Below are 15,558 nucleotides of genomic sequence, written 5' to 3' on the forward strand. Positions count from 1 at the left end.
GTTCCGTAATGGTAATCTTATGGTCACATAACAACGATGTTTATTACGATGACCATTTCGCACGGTAATTCGAAAATACTCCTGGTTTTCTACTGATACAAAGCTTAATGCTAAATCCTGAAGACTTTAGGGGGATGTTCCGTAATGGTAATCTTATGGTCACATAACAACGTTACAAAGAGGACGTAATCAAAACGTTCTCATATGGGTCTAAGTTGGTCATACAATGACGTTCTTTATGTGACTTTAGGGGAACATTCCATATTGGTTATTTTATGGTCACATAGCAACATTACAAAGAGGACATAATAAGGACGTTCCCATATGGTTCTCTGTTGACCATATGAGAACGTTTTGTGACTAACTTAATGAGAACATTCTAATATGGTTCTAAGTTGGTCATAAAAATAACCTCCCTTATAGGACTTTAGGGCGACATTCCATATTGGTTATTTTATGGTCACACAACAACGTTACAAAGAGGACATAATCAGAGCGTTCGCATATGGTTCTAAGTTGGTCATATTATAACGTTCCTTATATGACTTTAGGGGGACGTTCCGTAAGGGTAATCTTATGGTCACACAACAACGGTACAAAGAGGATGTAATCAAAACGTTCTCATATGGGTCTAAGTTGGTCATACAATGACGTTCTTTATGTGACTTTAAGGGAACGTTCCATATTGGTTATTTTATGGTCACATAGCAACATTACAAAGAGGACATAGGACGTTCCCATATGGTTCTCTGTTGACCATATGAGAACGTTTTGTGACTAACTTAATGAGAACATTCTCATATGCATCACGTTTTGTGCGCGGTGACGTGGGACGAACCGAGGTTCAACTTCCGTCAACTTCTGTCACGTTTATCTGGTTTGTCTGCGGGCTGGACCCTTCTCGGACGGACACCTGACGGCGGTCTTTTTCCTGTTTTCTTCACCGACAGCGAGCCAGAAAAAGCCAATGTGATTATCATGTAAAGTTATTTTAATGAACCATTCTCGTGTAGATGGTCAGGCTATATTGGCTTTTTTTTAGATAAACAAGCTAATGTAAGCGCTAGGCCTATTCCAATTTGCTTATTTGAACTCTTGTTTACATAGCCTGCAGGGTCTCCTCACGAAATCTAAGCGGCATGAAGTTCAATGCGAGGGTTTTTAGAATATGTTTGTATTATTTTTGTCTCTTTTCTTTTATTGTCATTTTTTCCTATTATTTGGTAAAGGCTACACCACTTTTCCATGGGAAAAAAGATGTGGTGATCCCGCTATTTGGCTCGTTGATGTAAAACAGTCTGTTACAATTGTTATTATAAAATCAAGAATGCAGACGTTTTAAGCTCAGCAACAATGGCAGCAAAATGTACACAGTATATATATAAAAAAAAAACTCCTGTCACACACACAGAGCCTGCAGATCAGGTTGAAGCGGAGAAGCATCAGCTTCTTATTCTTTAAATATAACAGAAGACCTTAATAGGACAAAAAATAATATTCTAAGTTGGTCCCTAAAAGTTCTGCAGGACGTTCTCAGAATGTTTTGGAAACATTGGATTTGTGAATTAAATATGGTCTTCTAAATGTTCCCAGAATGGCGGACCTTCAGGGAACGTCCTGAATGTTCCCTGAAGGTCCTCCAAATAACGTCCCCAAACCCTTTAAAGAACTCCACATCGTGACTGTCTGGGAACGTTGTGGGAACGTTACCAGGCAACGTCCTTGACACCAGCGGGGACGTTCTCAGAACGTTCTGGGAAGGTAAAATTTCTAGCTGGGAGGCAAGTACCAGAAAATGAAAGTATCTGTATCGGACTCATTCTGAAAAAAGTGGTATCGGTGCATCCCTAATATATATATATATATATATATATATATATATATATATATATATATATATATATATATATATATATATATATATATATATACATACATAATTATGTATAAAAACTATATTACACAAGCAAGAGTGCTGTTGTATCAAATACCCTTCCGGATGAGGTATGAGGTGGCTGACATTTTATATATAATATGTATTTCTCTATCCCTGTTCAGGTCTTCTTGAGGAGGAACGTTTAGCTAGTGCTCATCAGGCAGAGGCCTTCACAAGACAGATCCAGCGTCTGCAAGGTAACATAGACTCTGAATACACAAACCCAAGATAATAGGAGGTTGATTTGAAGTTGCCCCACAGAAATATTTACCTAAAAATATGAATAGTATTGCATTAGTTGACAAAATATCAAAGCAAATGCAGTTTTTATTTAAAATATTTGTAAAGAAGGAGGTGAAAAAAAATGCTGCCACATTTTGACTGAGTTTGGTTCATAAAAGTCATACGTTTCGTATTATCTCCCAACCCCTGTAGCCCAGCTTCGTTCTGTTCAGGAAGAGATGGACAGTCTAGAGGAGGAGAAGGAGAGCGAGCTTCTGGAAGCGCAGGAGGAACTGCGAACAGCACAGGAGGAGGTGCTGGTGCTGCAGCAGGCGGCGGAGGAGGCTGCGGCCGAAAGGGAGAACGACATCGCCAGTCTGCAGGAGGAGCTCTGCCGTTTACGGGCTGAAATCTCACGACTGGAGAACACGGGACAGGAGTATGAGCAGGAGATCGTCACTCTCCGAGCGGAAATAGAGATGAAGAGCCAGTTCCGCCAAAAGCAGAGGAAAGAAGGTGAGAACAAAACACTGGACTAAAAGAGCTCTTAGTCAGATTGTCAGGTTACTACATTTAAGATTTTTCACAATTTTACTTTGATACCAAGTACTAACATAAACAAATGTGAGAACCTTATTATAATGTTTTAAATGAATGACTGAGACATTACAACTAAAACTTAAATGAAAATGGGGAGTTACAATTGAACTGACAAAAACAACTTTTCATGACAACAGTTTAGCTTAAAACTGACTTAAAAAACTGACGGTGTTAAATCCCAGATGTTAAGAAGTTAGTTCACCCAAAAATGAAAATTATCCCATAATTTACTCACCCTCAAGCCATCAGGTGTATATGACTTTCTTCTTTCAGCCAAACACTATTGGAATTATATAAAAAAATATCCTGGCTCTTTATAATATGAATAGAGCCTGAGTTTTTGAAGCTCCAAAAAGCACATCCATCCATCATAAAAGTAATCCATACGACTCCAGGAGGTTAATAAAGGCCTTTTTGTTAGAAAAATACAGGTGGAGCTAGGGGAGCTTACAAAACGAGATTTTTTAAAGAGAAATGTGGGAGGAGCTTGAGTTTGTTGCCTAGCCCTATTTACGCTACTCCTACATCCTACGTCATACGTCGGGTCAGAGGCTCTTCTGCCGAAACTAGACTCGCGTACGGTCGTTACCAGAAGCCAGTGATTATAGTTTATAAAGTTATAAATATGGATATTTTTCTTACAAAAATGCTTCACATCACTTCACTTCAAAAGGCCTTTATTAACCCCCTGGAGCCGTAAGGATTACTTTTATGATGGATGGATGCACTTTTTGGAGCTTCAAAAACTCAGGCTCTATTTACTCCAATACAAAGCTTGGAAGAGTCAGGATTTTTGGAGGATTCAGGATGGCTTGAGGGTGAGTAAATGATGGGATAATTTCCATTTTTGAGTGAACTAACCCTTTAAGTTATTTAATCTTGGTGGAATAGATCTGCTACGAATATGATATGGTTGGAATGGACAAGTATCGACTTGCTACTGCCAATAGATACCCAGACATGCTGCTGTGAGCATGTAAGATATGCTGCTGCTGCATAAATAGACATGCACAAATCCCGTAGCAGATCTAGACATGTGGAGCTGGGGGAGGTGGAGAGTTTCAGAGTGAACACTGAACCAGACTATGTTGAGCAAGCAATGGATAGAGGCCAATCAGCTTGTGCCATGTAGTAAATTATGCGATTGCTAGCAGATTGCATGTAACAGACCTATCAACTAGATATATATTGAAAATTAAAACAATATTCCCAATACTTTTTAAAAATTAACATCTGTCACCAGATAACATGCAATCACTATAGTTATAGTTAGATTAAAATACTAGTTAAATTAAAAAGTTCATGAAAATAAGTTACAATACATACAAACACAACACAGTCACAAATCCAATTTAAAACAGGTTTCAATAGAAAAAAAGGGAAAATATATAAATTGTTTTTTCTTTTCTTAAAAAGCTAATCCCTGGTGGAAAACTAGTTTAATGGTTTTATATAATAATATTGTGTTTTATTATTACAAGCAATAATTAAAATAGCTCTTGGCCAGTTTATAAAACCTGACAGGTGAATAATTAATTACAATTAATGTGGAATACTATTCTGTTATAATTTTAGAAACCTTGCCCCAAAAGCTAGAAATTAGGGTTCTGATAATCTGAAATTTCACAATCAGTTCAATTAATTGTATTTTTTTTTCATGTAATATGTTTATCTTTTTATTTAGACAATGTCTGAAACATCCACCAATGTCCATGTTGACATCATTTTGAAATCAATGCATGATAAATTCACTTAATTTCTAAAGCTGGTTAGCGTCCTGCAGTGATGACCATAAATCACACTAGTTTTAATAAAGGGTGGAACCCTGAAGCATTTCAGAAACGTTTGCAGCACTCAGTGTCCAGCGGGGAAGAGCTCCTACAGAATAGCAGATGGTGTGGGTAATTGTCATTGTTATGTGAAGATGCAGTAAACTCTGACACTGAAGCTTTTGAGAGCCTGGATGACTACATGCATCCCGCTGGATGGAATGATTGTTCCAGTCAATGTAAGGCCAAGAAAGGGGTGAAGAAAAGTACTATGTATTGGTCACAATGTGAGTAAGAGGATTTTGGGGGATGTATTGTAAATAATTGAATTGTTATTTGCAGGTATGGAGTTAGCAGATATAAATACAGTGGTTTCAGGTAAGCATTGTAAACTTACCTCTTTCATAATGTGCAATAAATAATAATAATAATAATAATAATAATAATAATAATAAAAACAACCAACTCACTTCAGTCACTAATACAATTATTGGTTCCTTGACATGCTTTTTTTTGGTGTACTATTTTTTTTAGTACATGCAACATATTTCAGTATCGTTCGTTTGTTCGTTTATTTATTTATTTATACAGCACCTTACAGGCTACACAGTAGTTCCAAAGTGCTGTACATTACAATAGAAAGCAAAAGAACAACAAGACAAAACATAAAAACATCCATGTACTAAAATGCCAAAGAATACAAATAAGATTGTAAGCCATCCATAAAAACATTGAGTTAAGAAAGATTTAACACTCATTGGCAGGTTATTCCACAATCTTGGGCCAGTGACAGAGAAAGCACGATCACCCTTCAATTTGAGACACCCACGAGGAACAGTTAGAAGAAACTTGTTTGATGATCTTAGTATTACGCCTGGACTGTAGGGCTTAATAAGTTTAGCTAAGTATTCTGGCACCATTCCGTGAAGTGATTCAAAAACATATTTAAGAATCTTATATTGTATCCTAAATTGTACTGGTAGTCATATCATCCTAAAAAGGATAACAAGGGAGTAACATGATCCGTTTTCCCAGCATTAATTAACAACCTTGTAGCAGCAGTTTGTACTAGCTGCAAGCGAGCAACGTATGTTTGGCAGGTCCCAAAATTAAATAGAAGAAGCAATTATGAACCACCATTTTTATCTGTCGATCAAATATGATAGATGATAGGTAGGTTGCTTTGTTTAGAAAGTGTCTCTCTACAAATATAAACTAGTATTGTTAATACCCATGCGCTCATAGCGTTCTATTTTCTTGTATTACTTGATCAGGTGATGTGGGTCAATTGATGGATGAATGTAAGAGTCTGAGGGAACAATGTCATGCACTGCAAGATGAAAACACAAGACTGACTCATAGATTGCACATGCTACAAAAGAGGAGGTGAGAAACTACACCTTTTGATACTCAATTGTCTCCAGTTCTGGCATTTTATGTCATCTGGAATTTGTGAAACTTGTACATATGTTGAATGAAAGCATTTATCACAACTTTTTGGAAACTATCGTTGAAATTCTCTTTCCGGCATTGACATAATTCCTATTGAAACTGGAAACTGGGGCCGGACTTACCAGAGTTATTTTTTTAAAGAAATTGCAAACAGCCTTGAGTTTACAGCACAGCCTGGCAAATCCATTCAGAGTTTGGATTAATTGAGGGTGGAGGGAGATTCACATTCCAGTAAGCACTTTATTGGACAAAAGTTTTCTATCAAATCTAACAATCTCATAATTTTTTATTGTATTTTCCAGAAAAGGATATTTATCTGCTAAAAAAAAAAAAAAAAAACTTTAGGAACATAACATTTGAATTTGCGATCAGACGTACTGCAGGGAGCAGCAGTACTGACCACACATTTTTGATGTGTCAATGACGCTCAGGATCAGTTGCGCACCAAAACCTCCGACATAGTCCCATCAGTCATCTCTCTGTACTATCTTCACATGATAAGTTAAGTCTGATGTACTGTAAAGTAACCAGCTACCGCAGCAAGCCTAACCTTTAGGGGCTCCGTAGAATGTGTTACTCATATTCCATGCCTTTCTGTCTAAAAGACATAGATTAGATATCCCAAAATTTTGGATTTGGATTTCATTGGAGCTAGGCAGACCAACCACAACCTAACCATACCGCTAAACATAACTCCATCCATAAGTTCCACAGAGGTGGAGCTGAACTAGGTCAAGCTTCACCTATTACATCCAGAGCTGAACGTCAATAGGCTCTGCAGTGAGCACTACTTGTTCAGATTTGCCTCCATTTAGTTAGCAAGACCCAACTTCCTATGATCCAGCAATTCCAGATGACGAATTCAAGTCCTGCCCTACATTTTTTTTTTTTTATTCCAGAAGCCGGTTCACGTGGATATACATCACAATAGGGAAGAAAAGACTTCCTTTCACTCCTGTATTTATGCATCTTGTTTTGGCTTTTATGTCACAGTTCAGGCAGTTCCTACATATCTCTCAAAGAAGAACAGGAAGAGACAGAAGAGGGAAACTATATGCAGTGTGGAACAGAGATGGAAACCGGAGGTTCTTATATGAGTGTGAATCAAATAGGCTCCAACTGCAGGCTGGTGGATGCAGGTATCCAGAAGAATATATCGTTTGAAGGCAAACCTATCACCCCCACTAGCTGGACAGGAGGTTTTTCAGAGATCCTCTCATTGAGAGATCAACTCAAACAAACAGAAGAGAAGGCCACACACGTGCAGCGAGAGGTACACACCCTGATGTCCTTTTTTTTCCCTTTTTTTTTTATATTAAAGATTTCTTAAGAATATGTTCTCTACATTTTACTTAATTGTGTTTTTTAGTGTGATGGAGTAAAGAATGAACTAGAAAATCTGCGAGAAATGTATGAGACCAGTCAGAAGGAGCGAGCGGAACTGGAGCTAGAGTTACTGCGCTGCAGGGAAGAGATGGAGAGGGCTGCTGACGTAAAAGAGGTACATTGATTATATTAAAGTAGGTGAATATATATATATATATATATATATACTGTATATATGCCATTTTATAACAACTTATAATTCTACATAAATATACACATAAGTAATAGTTTTTAAATCATTTTAATTTCTAAATTATATATATAGGTGACATATATATATATATATACATATATATATATATGTCAGTATACCTGAAAATAAAATTTGAATAATATCTGAATGCAAGAAATTTTATTATATAAATTTATAATCTGGGATATTATTATACTTTGAATAGTAATAGAGATGAACCATCAGGTTTAATGAGGATTAATGTGATGTTAAATTAACAATAAACTGAATTCCACTGTATCCCTACATTTGATGAAGACAGACAAATTGAATAACGTTCCATCCTTCCAGAGCATTTATGAATGTTTCTACAAATATGGATACTTTTAAACAAAAACACACTTTAAACACGCTTTTCATTATTGCACTATTTTTGGCATAACACAGAAGGATGCAACACAGGTAAAATACAAATAACAAGTTTATTTGCAGGTTTGGCAGACAATTGAAGTAAACAGGTGAGAAACTGAGAAATGGGTAGTTGTTGAAGGAATGGCAGTGGATAACAGTCTTATCTGTTGCAGATGCAGATTGTTGGTGATGGTGGACCGGATGGCTGAAGCTGAAGGCAGACAACTGATGTTGATGAGGTGATTAGTGACAGCTGGTTAAGATTGTGGAATGAATGCAGGTGGAGGACCAGGAAGGATTCTGGGAGATTAATTGCTGAAGGTGACCGGGCTGGTGACTTAGGATTGTGACAGTCCTCCCCCACCCCTCCCAGAAGGCGTGACCTCATGCCTAATAGAATCCATCCAGGGAGGGAGGGAGGGCGGGCGTCGGCAGGATGGGTAGCCTCCAGGGTGGCACTGGCGGTGCAGGTAGCGCAGTGGACCATGAAGGATTGGCCTCCATGGCTTTGATACTAGGGCAAATAGGAAATTCGTGAAAAACCTTTCTAGTCGTATTAGGGCAGACAGAAAATTTGGGGACAACCCTCTTGGTCGTATCTGGGAAAACAGGGAACTCGGGAATGACCTCTGTGGTCATATCTAGACAGACAGAAGACTGGGAAACGTCCTTCATAGTCATATCTGGACAAACTGCAAACTTGGGAACGACCTCCCTGGTCGTCTCTGGACAAATTTGAATTACTGGGATGAATACCTCCACTTTGATACAAGTGATAGAGCAGTGTGTGGCCCAAACACACATTATGGCCAACGTCATAACAGGGGGAACAATCATTGGTAGAGGGGTCTCAGAATCCTCTGGGCTTGGAAGTATCTGGCTGGGTTCTGGCATGATTGCCATGTTGGCTGGATTCTGGCGGTAGAGCAGGTACTGGGCTGAGCTCAGGGATGACGGCGAGCACAGGGCTCTGGTCAGGGGCTGGAGCCTTCACCGGAGTGTAATCTGAAGTGGACTCTTTGTCTGGGGAGAATTCTCATATGGACTCAAGGACTGGAGGTAAATTTAGAGGTAACTCACCGGTATGAGTGGGTTCTGATGCTGATTTAGGGGTTAGAGTGGGCTCCAATGTAGATTATTTGGCCGGAACGGGCTCAATACAGAACTCTGAGGCTGGAGCGGACTCATTACTGAATTTTGGGCTGTTTCTTCTTACTCTGCTTCCTCCTTTGAGTTGAGGTTAAATGAGGCGCTGAGGCTTTAGTAGTCCTTGGACTTGGCTCAGACTCAGGAGCAGGCTCATGGGTTGGAGCAGATTCTGCATCTGGAATTATCACTGAATGTCGGGGCTGGAGCAGGCTTGGGACTGAACTCTGGGACTGAAGCGGACTCTGGGATTTCTCTCGCTGGAACAGACTGGGAATTTCTCCCAGTGGAACAGACTGGTTAATTTTTCTCACTGGAACAGACTGGTGAATTTCTCTCACTGGAACAGGCTCAGGAATTTCAAAGACTGGAATGGATTCAGTGATTTCTCTCACTGGAACGGGCTCAGGGATTTCAATTACTGGAACGGATTTGGAAGCGGATTCTGGATGTAGGGACCTGATAGGGGAAGATGTCTTTAGCGCCTTCCGGCCTCAAGGGAATACTGGAGACTCAGGCTTGGTGGGCATGACGGCTGGAGACGCTTGTGTTCGCATGATGAGTGAAGATGTCGAAGGACTTGCGAGGAGTTCGGTGGTGTTTGGTGGCCCAATGGACAAAATCTCTGATGCCAGGATGGCTGGATTGGACTGGAGAGAAAGCGACTGAGTGAAACTGGTGTCTTCAAACTCACCAACATTGAGGGAAGAACCACTTAGCCACAGCACATAATCACTATAGCTCTCAAGGGAACAAGTGGTAGCTGACGCCGCTATCTGCTGTTAAAGATGGTCGTTCAATCCTCTCCAAAACATGATCTTCATGGTACCATCATTCCATGGGACCAAGTTGGAAAGCTCAATAAATTCCTTTACGTAATCCTCAACTGGACTACCATCTGGGAAAATGGAGATTCGCTGGATCACAAGGGGTGAGGAAAAGGCCCATAGTTGGGTCTGGTCTTCTGTCATAAAACAGAAGGATGCAACCCAGGTAATAACCAAATAACAAGTTTAGGTTTGGCAGACAATGGAAATAAGCAGGTGAGAAACTGAGAAATGGGTTGTTGTAGAAGGAATGGCAGTGGATAACAGTCTTATCTGTTGCAGATGCAGAGTGTTGGAGATGGTGGACCGAATGGTAGGGATGGCTGATGCGAAAAACCTACATTTTGACGCTTTGTCAAGATCGCGAAGCGTAGATGTTTCAAAACACATCCTCCTGTTCCGAAGCGTGATTCAAAACACCCATGTCACGTGACTACGGCTAAATGAAGCGTCGGAGCGTTTCACAAGTGTTTCGACAGGTGGCATACCCGCCGAATCTGCGTTTGATTGACAGGGTCGGGAACAGACCAAATCGCACTTCTGTCTCAACCTACTCCCACAAAGTTTAAAATGAAGTTAACGCATCTTCACCTCATGGGTTTTTGTGAGAGGAGAGAGATTTTGAGATAGCGGATGTTTTGCGATATATTGACATTTATGTGATTTGGTCAGTTATATTTAGGCTAGATTTAAATTTACATAGGCTGCATTGACTGATAGGCTACAGACAGTGACAGATAGGATATATATAGTGACACATTAATATATAGGCACATAGATAGACAGATAGATAGGCAGACAGACACATATAGATAGATAGATAGATAGATAGATAGATAGATAGATAGATAGATAGATAGATAGATAGATAGATAGATAGATAGATAGATAGACTGAACAAAATTATAAACGCAACACTTTTGTTTTTGACCCCATTTTTCATGAGCTGAACTCAAAGATCTAAGAATTTTTCTATATACACAAAAGGCCTATTTCTCTCAAATATTGTTCACAAATCTGTCTAAATCTGTGTTAGTGAGCATTTCTCCTTTGCCGAGATAATCCATCCACCTCACAGGTGTAGCATATCAAGATGCTGATTAGACAGCATGATTATTACACAGGTGTGCCTTAGGCTAGCCACAATTAAAGGCCACTCTTAAATGTGCAGTTTTATCACACAGGGAGCGTGAAATTGGCATGCTGACTGCAGGTATGTCCACCAGAGCTGTTGCCCGTTAATTGAATTTTCATTTCTCTACCATAAGCCGTCTCCAAAGGCGTTTCAAAGAACATCCCAGTTCTTGCATGGCCAGCATACTCACCGGACATGTCACCCATTGAGCATGTTTGGGATGCTCTGGATCGGCGTATACGACAGCGTGTTCCAGGTCCTGCCAATATCCAGCAACTTCGCACAGCCATTAAAGAGGAGTGGACCCACATTGCACAGGCCACAATCAACAACTTGATCAACTCTATGCAAAGGAGATGTGTTGCACTGCGTGAGGCAAGTGGTGGTCACACCAGATACTGACTGGTTTTTGGACCCCTCACCCTCAATACAGTAAAACTGCACATTTTAGAGTGGCCTTTTATTTATTAGTTATTTAACAACTAATTTTTAAATGGCTTGTTGTCAAGGTTGTTTAAGATCAACACGTGCAAGTGACCACTAGGTGTCAACGGGGAGCCTCGACACAATACTGCACGTTTGCTTCAACTGTTTCAGTGTTTCATGGAGCCTCGATTTGCCCACTACTACGAATGGCTGAAGCTGAAGGCAGACAACTTAAGGTTGAATTGTACAGGTATGTGTCTCTCAGGTGAGTGTCTCTCAGGTGAGTGGTCAGCTTTGAACGACGAGACCAGACAAGACCAGACAATGCGTGTGCATTAGTGACAGCTGGTGATGATTGTGGAATGCGTGCAGGTGGTGGACCAGGAAGGATTCTGGGAGATGTAGTGCTGAAGGTGACAGGGATTGTGACTTAGGATTGTGACAATTTTTAAATAACAAATTCTTTATTAATTAATTATTAATTAGTTTTGTTCAATACTTTTGTATTAAAAGAGGGCCAGCTATCCAAATTAATGAGAGTCTCATTCTTCTACTTTACAGACATAGGGCAGGTCAGATAGTTTGGAGGTTGTGTGTCAGAGAGTGAGTGAAATCATTAGCAATGTATCAGCAAGTGATTATTTCAACGAAACGTTAGCAGTGGGATGTGACAGGGGCAAAGAAAACAGACCTTCCAGGGCATGTTCATTTAGACATGATTGTGTGCTCACCAAACGGCAGTAAATTAAATAAGATCATTATTCCTAATCATCACTCACCAATAGGTTGATGACTTCACCTGTTTCCTCTGCTATTTTGAAATCCATTTCACATGTTATCAAACTCTGAGCACCACATGATTAAAAATTAAGGTCAAGGACACCTTTGCCCTTTGGCTTCCATATTTTTACATCCATAGTTTTCCATAGTTTTTTTTTTTTTTTGCTTTAATGACAGTTGCACTTGTTCTGGCATGGACAAAACCTGATGGTCCAGCATGATTTGAGAAAGTACCAAAGGGCATCTTGGGTCCCACTTTATATTAGGTATCTTTAACTACTATATGTACTAACATTTAAATTAATCATTTGATATAATGCACTTACTGTGTACATAAAACGTTTTTATATTTAAAAAAATACAGTAACAATGTATTTTACAATGTCCTTGTTGCATATGTTACATGTACTTAATATAGTATTAACGTCAGGGTTACTATTGTAACCCCTGTTCCCTGAAGGAGGGAACGTAGACGTTACGTCAGAACTGAACTGACGAATTGGGATCTCACTTTAGTCCAATCATCTTCGAGTTTAACTAAATGAGCCAATGCACATTGGCGTTTGAGATTTTCATCGCAAACTCTGCTCTGCGAAGCTATATTTCCTTATATAAGCGAGAGTGCATGCAACGCGCATTCAGGTTTGTTCTGAGACTATTGGATAATACTGGGAAAGCGTACCTATGGAAAGGGATGCTACGGAGACCACATATCATGTGGGAATTTACATATATATGGACTGGCCAACAGGGCAGTACTATATATGGAAGGTCCCTGGAGTAGTTTCCGGCCTAGTTAGGGGGTAATCAACACCGGCAGAGACTTCAAGGCATATGCGTGTCTCGTAGAGGGCGCTCTCGCTGAAGTGATGGTGTCTATCATCTAAGTCCTGTCCAGAGACCAAAAGTAGAGGTTACAGAGGTCTGGATGCGAAAGCCAAAGGGTTGCGAGGAGCATGAGTTCTGAAAACCAGGTCCGGTTGGGCCAGTAGGGTGAAAATAGCAAGACAGTGTCTGTGCAAGTAGGCTCACTGGGGGAAATGTATCCTTGCGTAGGCCCCGGAGCCAGCACATCCGTGCCTAAGGTCCCCTTGGTCAGAGAGGAAAACAACTACCAGTGGGACATGTCCGGAGTGGCAAACAGGTGTACCTGTGCGGCTCCGAAGCGTCTCCAGATTAGCTGGACTGCCTGGGGATAGAGTCTCCATTCTCCCGGAAGCATAGGCTGTCATGAGAGCTCGTCGGCTGCATGACTGAGCATGCCTGGAATATGAACGGCATGAAAGCGACAACAGATGTTTCTGACTCCAAAGAAAGAGTTGGTGGGTGAGTTGTGACATGTGACGGGAGTGTAGACCTCCTTTATGATTGATGTACATAGGGGTCGCAATGCTGTCTGTACAGACCAGTACGTGCTTGCTTTGAAGCAGGGATTTGAAGCGGCCCAGAGCAAGCCGTACTGCTAGCAACTTAAGGCAGTTGATGTGCCAATGCAGTCAGGGTCATATTGCCATATTCCCCAGGAGCCTCTGAAATAGTTTTAGTGGAGCCGCCGTCCTGCCCTTGAGTGAGTTTAGGCAGTTCAGCACTGACTGAGGCCGTTCCTGCATGAGGCAGGATGTCAGTGTAGCAAGGTTCAACATGTAGAAGGAAGGAAGAAGACAGGGTTGGCGTGACTGGGACTCGTAGCTTTACTTTCTCAAAAAACAAAGATAAAAAAAAAAGCGCGCATACAGCGCATTCACCATGGCCTCGCTATAGCAACAATAACAACAATTACGCAAATAACACTCCTTCCGCTCAGATCAGCTCTCAAACTCTTCCCATTCAGATGAATCCTCTTTCCGCTCAGATCAGCTCTCAAACTCTTCCCATTCAGATGAATACTCTTTCCGCTGGCAGTGTACGAGTCCCAGTCCTTCTCTCTCTCTCTCTCATTCCCGCGGGATTATATGCGATCTCTCCACGCCAATTACTGCAATCAGACACAAGTGTTCATCATCTGCACTTGACCTACTTACTCACCGCTCGGCTCCGTTCTCTCTCTCCCGCTACAGATTTTGCAAAACCACGCCCCTCCCACCACATACCCCCACCGCCCGACTCAGGCCGGGGAGCCATCCGGCCTGCAGCCTCCCTCTTAGAGAGCTTACATCGTCTCCCTCTTAGAGAGCTTACGACTGATGTACAGCACCGGCCGCTCCTCACCCCCCACCTCCTGGGACAGGACCGCGCCCAGCCCTCTGTCCGACGCGTCCGTCTGTAGAATAAAGGGGAAAGAAAAGTCAGGAGCATGCAAGAGCGGTCCGCCACACAGAGCAGCCTTTATCTGAGTAAAAGCCTGCTGACACTGCTCCGTCCACCGGACCGTATCTGGTACCTCCTTTTTTGTTAGATCAGTCAGCGGAACTGTCTAACTTCCTTTTTGGTCTTGGGTCTCGGACAGGTCGCAACTGCTGCCGTCTTGTCAATTTGGGGACGCACCTGTCCATGACCCAAGTGGAAGCCCAGATATCTAACTTCCACACGCCCAATTGCACACTTCTTCGGTTTGGCAGTGAGCCCTTCTCAGCGTCTTCAGGACAGCCCGCAACTGCTGCATATGACGCTGCCAGTCGCCACTATAGATGATGATATCATCCAAGTAGGCAGCGGCATATGCAGCATGCGGCCGAAGAATCCTGTCCATCAGACGCTGAAGGGTCGCCGGAGCCCTGAACAAGCCGAAAGGAAGAGTGACAAGCTGTCTTTTCTTTGGACATGGGAGACAAGGGGATCTGCCAATATCCCTTTGTTAAGTCCAGTGCCGATCAAGCAATTCGTCAACCCTTGGCATTGGATAAGCGTCGAATTTCGACACAGCATTCACCTTTCGATAGTCCACACAGAACCGGACCGAGCCGTCAGTTTTAGGTACTAAAACTATCGGGCTCGCCCATTCACTGTTGGATTCTTCTATTACTCGCATGTCTAGCATTGCCTCTAATTCGCTCTGAACTACTTTTTATTTGTGTTCAGGCAAGCGATACGGCCGGCTGCGTACGACCACGCCCGGATCTGTCTCAACGTGGTGCTGAATGAGGTAGAGGTCCGACCAGGCAGGGGCGAGAACACATCAGCAAACTCTGCTTGTAACCTTTTTACATCAATGAGCTGGGAGGGTGAGAGGTGGTCTCCACTAGGGGCCAGGGCGAGAGATTGAGTTTTTAGGCTCGCTTCTGGACCGAGATCCTCCTCTCCGCTCACCACCATCGCCAGCATCACTGATTCTGCCTCAGACCATTTTTTTAGGAGGT

The 15,558-nt window shown here is 41.6% G+C and overlaps 1 protein-coding gene across 4 annotated transcripts in view; it reads left to right on the top strand.

Moving 5' to 3' along the window:
- ccdc136b (coiled-coil domain containing 136b) overlaps positions 1-15,558 on the top strand; it is a 41,300-nt gene that overhangs the window by 21,471 nt on the left and 4,271 nt on the right. For 2 of the 4 annotated variants that reach the window (XM_056245694.1, XM_056245695.1), the window contains 7 exons: positions 2,059-2,133; positions 2,372-2,674; positions 4,870-4,905; positions 5,802-5,913; positions 6,973-7,252; positions 7,349-7,480; positions 8,122-8,187. In XM_056245694.1, the coding sequence (XP_056101669.1) occupies positions 2,059-2,133; positions 2,372-2,674; positions 4,870-4,905; positions 5,802-5,913; positions 6,973-7,252; positions 7,349-7,480; positions 8,122-8,157 (974 nt within the window). In that variant the 3' untranslated portion in view covers positions 8,158-8,187. The remainder of the gene's footprint in view (positions 1-2,058; positions 2,134-2,371; positions 2,675-4,869; positions 4,906-5,801; positions 5,914-6,972; positions 7,253-7,348; positions 7,481-8,121; positions 8,188-15,558) is intronic. The other 2 variants (XM_056245696.1, XM_056245697.1) reach the window with 2 other exon arrangements.

This window comes from Rhinichthys klamathensis, unplaced genomic scaffold (assembly GCF_029890125.1).
Source record: "Rhinichthys klamathensis goyatoka isolate OS25496 unplaced genomic scaffold, OSU_Roscu_1.1 h1tg000033l_1, whole genome shotgun sequence".
NCBI classification, from domain to species: domain Eukaryota; kingdom Metazoa; phylum Chordata; class Actinopteri; order Cypriniformes; family Leuciscidae; genus Rhinichthys; species Rhinichthys klamathensis.